Source organism: Anabrus simplex, chromosome 6 (genome assembly GCF_040414725.1).
Source record: "Anabrus simplex isolate iqAnaSimp1 chromosome 6, ASM4041472v1, whole genome shotgun sequence".
Taxonomy (NCBI): domain Eukaryota; kingdom Metazoa; phylum Arthropoda; class Insecta; order Orthoptera; family Tettigoniidae; genus Anabrus; species Anabrus simplex.
Window position 1 is genome coordinate 235,042,516 of NC_090270.1, and position 12,689 is coordinate 235,055,204.

The 12,689-nt window shown below is 42.3% G+C and overlaps 1 protein-coding gene across 1 annotated transcript in view; it reads left to right on the plus strand.

Moving 5' to 3' along the window:
• LOC136875948 (uncharacterized) overlaps positions 1-12,689 on the plus strand; it is a 168,581-nt gene that overhangs the window by 36,184 nt on the left and 119,708 nt on the right. Inside the window, exons 4-5 of the mRNA XM_067149567.2 lie at positions 9,034-9,115; positions 9,204-9,304. Coding sequence (XP_067005668.2) covers positions 9,034-9,115; positions 9,204-9,304 — 183 coding nt within the window. The remainder of the gene's footprint in view (positions 1-9,033; positions 9,116-9,203; positions 9,305-12,689) is intronic.

Below are 12,689 nucleotides of genomic sequence, written 5' to 3' on the forward strand. Positions count from 1 at the left end.
GCATTCACACTGGTAAAGCTATTCTCCTTGAAGTAAATAAAACTACAGCTATTTTTATGCACTGAACTACTAAACCTGTATTGTACTAACTTATGCTATCTATACCTGTAAACTACAGCATAATTCACACGTTCAACCAGTACCTGCAATCCACAATTTCATCAGTATCTTAACTTAACTCTGTGTCCGTCTTCCTTAATTCTACTAACTCAGCTCTGCAAATATTTCCAGTTTAAATTTTAACTTTGTCGCTTATTTAATAGCACTTAATTCAAACAGCAAATCACTTCCTCTATCAGACACATATTTCATCACCAAACTCGACAAAAATCAATAACTATTTTCCTATTTCCATTTAAGGATAATCCCAGTGGATTAAGTCCATAGTCCAATTCAATATAGTTCTTATAGATTCATGTACAGAAATGCTGAGCACTTTAAAGTCCACATCTTACGGACGATCGCTAGAACACGACCTTCTAATCATCTTCTACCATCTGAGTGTACTCCTAGCTTGGTGTGGTGTGCCTTCTGCCTCTCACGTCAGGATTTCCCCCTAGACATTGCGCCACACTTCTGAATCTCTTACTATCTCACATATTTAAATAGGCCAAGTATCCATTAAATTTTCATTTATTATTTACATCATTATGAGTGGTTCAAGTACATTATATAAGCCTTTCTTCTGGAATTTAACCATCTTTTACCATGTTACAAATTTGTTACAACTACTATTTTCCCTGTTTGATATATTCATGCTGGGCTGTGATTCACTCGTTCAAAACTTCCACCAGTATCTCACTCTAGCTCTGTCTTTGTGTGTTCCCAGGTTTCACTTTCTTTGGTTTGGAACTTTCCGATGATCCATATTGTGCAATATCCGATGATTAGCTACATGAAATGTAGATGAAGATGAAATGTTCCTTTACCATATATTAAATCTGTAACTTTTATTACTTTTTCAATGACAGTGAATCCAATTGGGTTCACTATATTGGCCTCAGTTACGAGATATTAAATGATCACTTTGTTTATGACCTCGCCTGTCATATTAATAGCAACAACTGTGAATATTTCTTAATGAAAATAAACTTGTGTCCTCATTCCGAGATGGTGCAGCTCTTTATAGGCACGCCCCCAATGGAGGTGAGTTGCTTGTACCATTTTACCGCGTATCAACATTCTGTCATTTTTAAATCTCTGACATTACTGGGAATTGAACTTGGGCCCCCAAGAACGGCAGCTAATTGTGCTAACTGTTATGCTGGTAGACATTCTTAACTACAAAATATAAGACATATTGCATGACTGATCCATGCTTGCAGTGCATGGATCGGTCATACGAAACTGTTTGGAAGCAATTGCACAAATTTCAGTTTCAGTTTTTTTTTTAAAGCTTGATTACTTTACTCAACAAATGACCTTAGGTCCTTGTAATGATGTGTTAGCGTAAGGCATTACAATTTTATTAAACTGATCCTCAAAGTTCGTCACTTCAAACCACCCACTTACGTTTTAATTGTAACTATTTCCGGTGATCCGTCTGTCTTTCCGTGCCCCCTCTAGGGACACCATGACCTTGACATCGGTGTGGGAGCTTGTGTGCTTGTTGATCCCGAGGGCTGTGCCAGCTTAGGGTTACCCATGCTGGATTGGCCTTAGTGTAGGGCCAGACTAATAAGGTGTCCCCCGAGTTGCTTGAGAGGTGTCTGTGCTTTTTATTCTTCATCACTATTTCTACCCTTCTATTCTCACCTTCTTAAATTTCATTCTTCTTCCTGTCTGGCCACCCTCTCTGCCTCGGGTAGATTAGGTTAGTACGGAGGTTTTATCCTCCCCCAATCACAAGTTTCGGGTCATGGCGAGGTGATGCATGACTACTGTGAGAGTAGTTCCAAGCGACCCCCTCCAGATACCGGGCGCCCTCTGGAGTAAATAGCCTTACCTTCGGTACATCTCCTTGACTCTGCCGAAGGTCGAACTCATATTTCCGGAGTACTCGTGGGACCAAAAATGGAAACTCTCTCTTCTAATTCTTCTGTTCAAAAGGGTGGCACCCTTCAAAAAACAGCGTCTAAGATTGCTAAGAAACGAAAGTGGTATACTCCAGTTTCAGTGGATTATGTAAGTGATGAACGTCTTCCTCGATTCCTGGTTGCTTCCAGGGTCGATGGTAAGACTTTTCTTGATGAATGTCCTTTCATGATTAGCAATTCCATCGAAGAAATTGTTGCTGGTGAAGTCGACGAGATGCGCAAGCTCCGCGATGGATCCGTACTTATCAAGACATCTACGGCTGAACAGTCCAGACGGCTACTTAAAGCCAAGTTATTCGGAAAGGTAGAGGTGAAAATCGAGAAGCACCAAACCCTTAACTCCTGCAAGGGAGTTATATTCCACAGGGATTTGGTTAAGTCTTCCGATGATACGATGATCCGGTACCTAGCGCGTCGGGGTGTAACCGACGTGAAGAGGTTGAAGAGGTGTGTGGGTGATAAGCTACTCGATACAGGTGCTTTCATCCTTACCTTCGACGCCGAGACCGTTTCTGAATGGATAAAAGTGGCAATGTATCGTCTGACTGTTCGTCCATATATTCCGGCACCAATGAGGTGCTATAACTGTCAAAAGTTTGACCACACCTCATTGTGATGTACAGGTTCGACACCCTGCAAAATGTATGGGAAGTGCGAGCATGTTGGGGTTGAATGCACACCACCACCTGTGTGCGTCAACTGCCCGGGTACACTTGCTCCAATCTCCAAGCAGTGCCCCACATTCAAGAGGGAGAAGAAGATCCAGGAGAAAAAAACGCTGGATAAGCTATCTTATCCAGATGCCCGAAGGAAGTTCAAGTTCATGGCTGCTCCAGAGTTCTCCATCTCCTTCGCTGAAAAAGTTGCAAACGTGCGGATCACTCCACAGAGTTTTGTGTAGAACACCAGTACTGAAAATGCATCGAAAAGTCAAAGCCAGCAATAAAATTCAATAATTAATGAAACTGGAGATTCAAATCATGAAGCACCGAAAAGAGCGTTACTGTCGACGTTGCCTGGGAAGGGCCCTACCCAGGAATGTTCGACTGGGAAGTCCTCCCCAACAGGGTGGGGGGAAAGACTTCCCCAAATAGGGCTGGAAAGTCCAGCCCTCCTTCCAACGCCCAGATCATAAAGGAGGAGAAGGTGAAACCACAGAGCTCCCTTAAGAAATTGGAGAAGAAGCCTTCTCCAGCTCAGTCGGGGTCCACTGGATCTCCGAAGAAATCCGGCAAGCCATCTGCCAGCTCTCCTCCAAAAAAGAAAGAAAGAAACAGTGGGCAAGAGCGAGAGGCCCCGACGCCCTCTTGTTCGATCACTTTCTGAAGAAACTAGTTCTCCCAGGAAGAAGGCCCGCTGTTCCCGAACAATGAGATCGCTGCCCGCGGAGGGTCCAGACACCGTGCCTCCTTCTTCTGAGGAGACAATGGAGACTGAACCACTCATTGTCGTGGATGGTGATTGTGACAATAACGATACCGACAAAGACGGCGGAACCTGGCAGATAATGGACCGAACGAAGGGCAAGAAATTGCTCTGAATTCGAGGCTTTACCTATCCACACAATGGCACTATTGCAGTGGAACTGCAGTAGTTATCACTGTCGCCTAGTTGAGTTACGTCAATTGATATCCGTCTATGCGGCCTCCATAGTTTCTCTACAGGAATCTTGTTTGAGACCTGGACACGACACGACTATGAGAGGATATCGTCTTTATTCCAAAGACAGATTAGCCGTGGATGGCGCGGCAACTGGGAGTGTTTGTACCCTAGTTCGCTCCGATATCTTCAGCGAAGAAGTACCACTCCGTACTCAGCTAGATGCAGTTGCAGTTTGCATTCCCTTGCCAGTAATGACAACAGTTTGCAATGTGTACATTCCACCGGATTACAACCTTGAAATTCGTGCACTACAAGATTTGATCACTCAGTTGCCGCCCCCTTTCCTCATGCTGGGAGATGTGAACGCTCGTTACATACTACGGGGTTCTCCATCTTCCTGTGCTAGGGGGAGGATGCTCGAGCGAATGATAAACCTGTTTGATCTTTGCGTGCTTAATACAGGGGAACCGACACATTTCAGCAGCGCACATGGCACATTCTCACACCTAGATGTCGCTTTGTGCAGGCGTGCCCTAGTTCCCCTGCTACGATGGCAAGTACACGACGACCTCTGTGATAGTGACCACTTCCCGATAATTATTTCTCTCTTGACTCAAAGACAGTCCGAAGTACCCAAGCGCTGGTTACTTCGGCGGGCAAATTGGCCAGAATTTTCGAAATGCGCAGTGATGGCTGATGATATGCTGGAGTCTGTTGACGACCATGTTTCTTCCATTACTACTGGGATTTTGGCTGCTGCGGAGGAAACAATTCCTTCCTCATCCGGTATTTGTCACCGGAAACAGGTCCCATAGTGGACGGACAAAATTGCAGTGGCCATACGTGATTGCCGGCGGGCTTTTAAGCATTATCGTCAGAATCCTACAGTGGCCAATCATATCACTTTTAAGCGTCTATGTGCGAAGGCCCGTTTTTTGATTTGAGAAAGTAAGAAAGCTACGTGGGAAAAGTATGTGTCATCCATCATGGCATCGCTCTCCAGTCTGACCAGATGATCAGTGGCAGACTGATGAGAGTGAAAGCCACACTGGTAGTTAGACAAGAGACCCTCTTTTTCCATGGCCCACACAAGACGCCGGTTAACTATGCTTTCAAATAGCTTACAGAAGCCATTTGTAAGGCATATTGGCCTATAACTATCCAGAAGTTTTGGATCTTTACCTGGCTTGGGAATTGGTATCACAATTCCCTCACGCCATTGAGATGGAAGCACTCCCTCACTCCATATTCTGTTGAATAGCGACATTCAGGAGGCCTTTCTCCGGAAGGAACACCTTGTCGCCGTGTTTTTGACCTGGAGAAAGCTTATGACACTACCTGGCGATATGGGATTGTCTCCACACTACACCAGAGGGGATTTCGGGGAAATTTGCCAACGTTTATTGAGAATTTCATGTCCCTCCATCTCTTTCGAGTCCGAGTAGGGAATGCATTTCCTCAATGTTACGTTCAGGAAAATGGAGTACCTCAGGAATCGGTAATGAGTGTCACGCTGTTCGCAATCGCCATCAACGGCCGCTGCTGGGCCCGCAGTCGTGCCTTCACTGTATGTAGACGACTTAGCTGTACATTACAGCTCCGGAAGGGTGGCGTTTGCTGAGAGACAGCTACAGCAAGCTATTAACCGAGTCGACAGATGGGCCCTGCAACACGGTTTTCGATTTTCAGCAGCGAAAACCTCTGTTGTACACTTCTGTCGACGTCGGCCTGTGCATTCCGAACCAGAGCTCCGCTTGCGAAACAGTGTCTTACCAGTGGTTGACACCTGCAGATTCCTGGGTCTCCATTTTGATAAAAGACTTACATGGCAGCCCCACATCTGTCAGTTGAAGGTTGCCTGCATGAAGAGACTTAACATGCTTAAGTTTCTCAGCGGCACTTGGTGGGGGGATGACCGGCGGTACTGCTACGATTTTACACGGCTACGGTCCTCTCCTGGATTGACTATGGAAGTGCAGCTTATGGCTCAGCATCAAAATCTACGCTGAGGCTTTTAGACAGTATTCACCATAGTGGAGTAAGGTGGCAACGGGTGCTTTCCGTACTAGCCCCATTCCCAGCCTACTCGCTGAAGCGGGAATTCCACCTTTACGGATAAGGAGGCAGCAGTTACTCCTCACGTACACTGCCAAAATTCATGAAATGCTGCTATATCCAAGCTATCAATGCATCTATCGTACCCAATACCACCAGCGGTGCCAAGACCGGCCGAATGCCACACGGCCGGTTGGGTTTCGGATTGATAGCTTGTCATGATTTGAATATTGATATCGGTGGTTGTCTTGAACAAACTCTTAGCGAGGTACCTCCATGGTTGGTTCTGCGACCAGATATACGTCTAGATCTGCTGCGTGGACCCAAGGTGAACACGGATTCCTCCGTTTATCGGAGACTTTTCCAGGACTTCGTTCACCAATATCCGGCTGCAAGACTTATCTTCACGGATGGTTCTAAAATCGGAAATAATGTTGGTTGCTCTTTCGTCATTGATGATATGAGTACGAAGATCTCGCTCCCTAAACTATGTAGCGTGTACACTGCAGAGCTTTACGCCATCTTAGAGGCTCTGCAGTTTGCTCTGCGTGACGAAAGAAGCCACTTTCTTATGTGTACCGATTCGTTAAGCTCTCTGCAGTATATTGAAACCTGTTTCTCACAACACCCACTTGTGCAGCAGATACATGACCTTCTAGCCAGGTTAAGGGATGCTAGCACCAGAATCACTTTCGCGTGGCTTCCAAGCCACGTTGGGATTGCAGGAAACGAACTTGCGGATGAAGCTGCAAAGGAAGCTGTACATTTACCTCCAAGACCAGTCAATGTACCTGCTAAGGATATTTGTTCTCAGCTACGTCAAACCATCTTGGTGTCTCCTGGGAATCGGAGTGGCTAGATATCCGAACTCCCAACAAGCTGAGAGCAATTAAGAAGACAACTACCATGTGGCAGTCCTCTTTCTGACCTTCACGGAGAGAGGCCATAGTACTGTGCAGGCTGAGGATAGGTCGTTTACGATCCACGCACTCTTATCTCCTAAAGAGGGAAGACCCCCCAGTGTGTTCTTGTGGTGCCGACTTCACCGTGGCCCACATCCTCACAGAGTACGCCGATCTCTCTGGCCTAAGACGGAGCCTCGGCCTGCAGGAAACACTCGAACGCATACTAGCTGATGACGCGACTACTGCTAATCTCGTTATCTGCTTTATGTGCGACAGTGGACTTATCAAGGGTATATAAATTACAAGTGTACTGTTACTCAGGGAACGTACGTTCCCTTTTGATACGTTAGTAATCTTTTCGGCCTAATTCTATAATTGTTTTTTGTTTTATTTTGTACTGCATTTCCAAATTCCTTTGTTGAATAAATATTTTTGTTTTATATTTTAAATTTCTTTTCCACTTATTTGTTCAGAGAGGATGATTACCTCGTTGTACTTCCTCTTAAAACAAAAATTACCACCACCACCACCACCACCACCACCACCACTGTCTTTCCGTGCCTTCCCATTTTCAAACCAGGCAAATGCTGAAGCTGTACCTTAAATAAGGCCATGACCGCTTCCTTCCCACTCCTAGGCCTTTCCTGACCCATCGTCGCCATAAGACCTATCTGTGTTGGTGCAACGCAAAGCAAATTGTAAAAAAGAAATAATTAAAAAGAGGTCCCTCTGTGTGCACAAATAACATACAGGTGTTTGCTTTCATAGTCAGTGAATGACAGTAACACTGCTCTATTTGCTGCTGCTATCATTAAAACTCTGATGCTTGTTTTTGATAAGCCTAAAACCCAATCAGAATAAGTAACATTTCGTCCACTACAACGTTCACTAGGTTTGGTAATCATAGAAGTTTGTTTTATTGTAGTTGGTAATATTTCACATAGGAATTCCTGACAAGGTTTTCTGTTGGTTCTAAAAATATTCAAGCGGGCGAGTTGGCCATGCGGTTAGGGGCACGCAGCTGTGAGCTAGCATCCAGGAGATAATGGATTCGAACCCCACTGTCGGCAGCCCTGAAGATGGTTTTCTGTGGTTTCCCATTTTCACACAAGGCAAATGCTGAGGCTGTACCTTAATTAAGGCCACGGCCACTTCCTTCCCATTTCTAGGCCTTTCCTATCCCATTGTCGCCAGAAGACCTATCTGTGTTGATGCGGTGAAAGAAAATAGCAAAAAAAATATCCATCAGGATATGCAAAGTAACAATTGCCCTGACTGTCATAGTTTTCTCCCTCAATTCTCACTCTGAGAAGTGTGATACCCAAAGAAAGCACTGTCACTTGCTCCCGACCAGGTCAGCCGTGGTTTAAATCCCAGCCAATGCATGTGGAATTTTTTAATAAAAAGTCATGTTTCTGTAGTTTGGATTCAACAAAAATCGGAAGTCCCATTGTTATCAACAATCGCCAAAAATGCAAGCTTTGTTTCTTCACATGATAATGTGATTTCTCCCCAAAAAACCACAAATCCATTCTAATCTAGGGTGGTTATGGTTAAATCTATTCTCAACCTTCCTAGCATGGTTTAGGTAACCTCTCATTGGAAAAGTTCACATGGCACATGTTTTTTCCTCCCTAGTTAGTGATGTCGGCACACACGCATGCACTCACCTCCATGTTGATATAAATTTTCTAATTTGTCATTAAAGACTGTATAGGACTGCCTACTTTCCAGATGTCTTCCAGATGCTCATTTTCCCCTATCAGAGAGATTGTACCATATTTTCTATAACAAAACAACTTTGTTTATAAAGAGTTGTGTCATTAAAAACTGTACAACACAAACAATATGTCATATCTGATGAAGAAATGGCAGCCAGGTCAGCCAGAATGAAGAGGTTTTGGGAAAGGAAGAAGATGATGCAAGCTAAATCTTCAGTTAATTCTTTGTTAACGTAAATGTATTTGGGTTTGATTTAAGTGCTCCAATGTGGGCGTAAACTATGTAAATAAATAAATAATAAAGAGTTGTAACTTAGGTATAGTATATATGGTACCACATACAAGGGCGAACATCCACTTACCATATATGTGTAGGCCTACTCTGTAGTGTTCTATAACGAACAATTCTTCATTATCAACAATTTCTTAAATTCCTCACTTTGATACTACCTCGCCTGATGAATTATAGACAACAACTCCATCTTAGTGTTCAGGTTACTAGTCTAGCCTTTGTTTATATGCCATGAAACTGCTTACATTATTGTCACAGATTCACAGGAGCGCTCAGTTTCCTCAAAGAATATGGATGTTCAATACTATCCTACTATTTCTATATTGTTTCATGTTAAAGTAATTATTGAAATATACAGTATGTATGGATAAAGCAGGAGAATGAATAAGACTCATAATAACCTACTTTATTCCTGGTTTCAGTTTCAATCTAAAGAAGAAGCTACAAGTGCTTTGTTCCTTGGTGGAATGAACCACGGCCATCATTCTCCGAACTACACTATATGTATGTATCTTGATCAACTCTTTTTAGTTATAGGTGACCTTATCAATAAATTGTGCTTGAAGTGATGCAATATGTTCTTTATCTGCAGCTGATTTTTCCTCTGGAGCAGTGAGAGAATTATCCAATGGGTCAGCAGGAAGGTCAGATTGCAAGCTGAGTGTCGGGAATTTACCATATGGAATCGCAGAGGTTTGTATGCAAGATTGCTGCTCTACAGCATTCGTTATATATAGGTCAGATAACATACATTGATATGAAATTGCTCCAGGTGCTGCCCAGGCATTTCTTTACATTGTTTACTTTTAGGATTTGTATTGCCTGTTAATTATGTGTGAAGTGATTTGTTTTTGTTTTTTGTAGATTTCTTTATTCTGACGTTGACTGATTTACAAACTTATTTTTTTTTACAATTTGTTTTGCGTCGTACTGACACAGGTAGGTCTTATGTCGATGATGGGATAGAAAACGGTTAGGAGTGGGAAGGAACAGACAGTGGTCTCAAGGTACTATATTATTATTTATAAATTTCATTTTCCATATTGACAGATTCAAAGTATAGATAACAAAAAAGCAAAGAATCTACACAGAAGATAGAAGAATGGAACCTATGTAACATGAACTAAAAATTTTTAACAAGTGTCTACCTATACCAAATTTTAATGTGTTAAAACTTTTTAAGTGTTTTATATTATGACCCATATGTTTTAATATGTCCTACATACTCATGTTCTAAGTTATTGTAACTTTTTACCGTGACTACTGATATTTTAATTACATGCTACTGTATACATTTCCATCCCCCATTAGACATCCGGATATCTAATACAATAACAACTTGTGAATTATCTAATGGCTCGAAACAATTCATGTACTAGCTGATGATGGCCGTTAAAGAGCTGAAACCGGTACTAGTTTAATCTATTTAAAATAAATTGTGTATTGATTGGTGGAAAAACACTTTTCTTATCTATACTTCAAGGTACTATACGCGAACCTTTTCTTGATACATGAGCTCCGTAGTGCTGAATCAGTAGACCTCGGTTATCTTCGAGATGCGTACCGTCAACCTTTGAAACACAAACTATGAATCACTTACACATTGCCGTGAGACATCTGGCGTACACTTTGCGTACTAGTATTGTTGTTGTTTACAGAGCAAAGCCAAACTATAGAATTCATGCTAGGAACAAGATTTGCATCGAGAATGTGTATGCGACACAGTTGTCTGCTTAAGATGATAAAAGTTTAGAAAATTCATATTGATCGATCATATTATTGATTCAATTCAGATTCCATTTCCATTCAGTTGGCAGTGTAACCGGAACCGGGAAAGCTCCCTCCTTACTCCTCACCCCCATAAAACTTGGTATCAAGAAAAAGTTCACGTATAATACAGCCCCAGCATTTGCGTGGTATGAAAATAGGAATCTACGGAAAACCACATTCAGAGCTGCCGACAGTGTGGTTCGAACCCACTATCTCCCAAATGCAAGTTGACCCCTACCTGATCCAAACTGCGCAGCCACTCACTCGGTTTTTATGAACTATTTTGTAGCATTAGAGTTATTATTGTGTGTTTAATTTAAAGTTTTAATTTTAGATTATTTTGTTTTGTGTGGAACTTTGTCCTTGTGGCTGCCCAGAATGTCTGGAAGTAATTGATCCTTTCAAATAATAATAAGAAGTGCTAACGGTGTATTTACACATTGGGGCTGTCACCAATCAGCCTAGAGAACCCCAAAACTGTGAATTCAGTCATTTTGGACATTTTCTTTCTCATCCCTTATAAGCTGTATGCCAATGGAGGCTGAAGTTGGACTTAAACAGCAGTGTTACAGTTTATCTCAATGAACCTGGGAAGTATGCATTCGACACTAATATCGGTCGTTTACATGTTATTCCCGTCCAGCCCCCAACCATAGGGGGTGGTAGGGGTATCTTGCCCCCCACAGTATTTTGCTCCAAACAGTAAGTATTTGTATCAAGTTTGGTTGACAGCTGTGCTGGAACATTCACCCATACATACAACAGTACATACATACATAATCTTGATCATTTAGGACATTTCCATTTTCACCTCTTCTTACCCCTTACATGCCTATGGTGGCTGAACTTAGACTTCAGTGTCATCCTGAGTGTGACTATTCATCTCAGCGACAACGAAGACTATGAATTCAACACTAATATACAAAAGTCATTCAAATACAAACAGGATTTTTGTTCCTGAATATCAACAGTTGGTAGAACTGGCCCTGCACTTCTGCTATGCTTAGATGGGACCGTTAGGAGTGGAGAGAGCATGCTGTTAGATATTTCCCGCCATTTTGTCAGTAATGCTCACGATGTCAGAGCAACAGGTGCACCCCTCCACTACGGAACGCATAATTATAAAATTTCTTGCTCATGAAGGAGTTACAGTGGTGGAACTTTGCCAGAGAATGACTACACAGTTAGGTGATCAAACGTTGTCAAGGACGCGTGTGTATGAGGAGTATTATAAATTTATCATTTCTGACAAATATTTCAGGTTTCCTATGGGAATCAAGATCTATATCATGTATGAGGAGTGGCGGTCGAAACGGGATGCAGCACCAGTGAAAGCTAAGACTCGACTGTCAACTGGCAAGGTTCTTGCAACCATTTTTTTCGATCGGCAAGGCATTTTGCTGATTGATTTTTTGCATGAGCAACGCACAGTCAATGCTACTTACTACTGTGAACTGTTGAACAAGGCAAGGGTTGTTTATCGCCACAAAAGACAAAACCAACCAATTGACGATGCACGGCCCCTTACTGCAGTTCTAACTGTCTCCAAGCAACAGGAAATGCACTGTACTACATTTGATCATTCTCCTTACAGCCTGGACTTATCGCCCTGCGATTTCCATTTGTTCGGACCGCTAAAAGAAGCTCTAGGAGGGCAATGATTTGAAAATAACAAGAGTGTGGAAGACTTTGTGCGCAACTGGTTGGTGACACGACTCTGTTCTTTTTATGATGAGGGCATAAAAAGCTGCCCATATGCTGGGACAAATGCATTTACAAAGCAGGAAACTATGTGGAAAAATAAATTGTAATTGCCTTGTGTGTTTTAATAAATGAATTTAAATAAAGAATAAAATCCCGTTTATATTTGATACCTCCTCGTAGGTCATTTTTTATTATTTTTACATGTTACTCCCTCCCCACTCCACCCCTACAGGTGGTAGATGTGTCTTCCTCCCATGGTAAAATAGTATTAAGTCAAATGTGTACCAAGTTTAGTTGAAATTGCAGGTTTGCCCATAGTTTTAATCGTTTAGATTTGCAAATAACTCTACGTTAAAGTATTACTCTTTAACTGTGTGCAACCCACTAAGTACAGAATGTATTGCTGGCTAGGGTAAGCCTTTTCCTGCAATTACTGGAGTGATAATTTAATGATTTTATTGTAGGATTACTCAAAGTTGACTGGATTTAGAGAACTATCAATGCCTGATGATTCATTGGCATATAATTCTGGAGGGAATAGAACATTTGGCACTATGTTTCCTGCCATTTTTTATAAGTAGAGAATCTGGACACTCGAAAACTA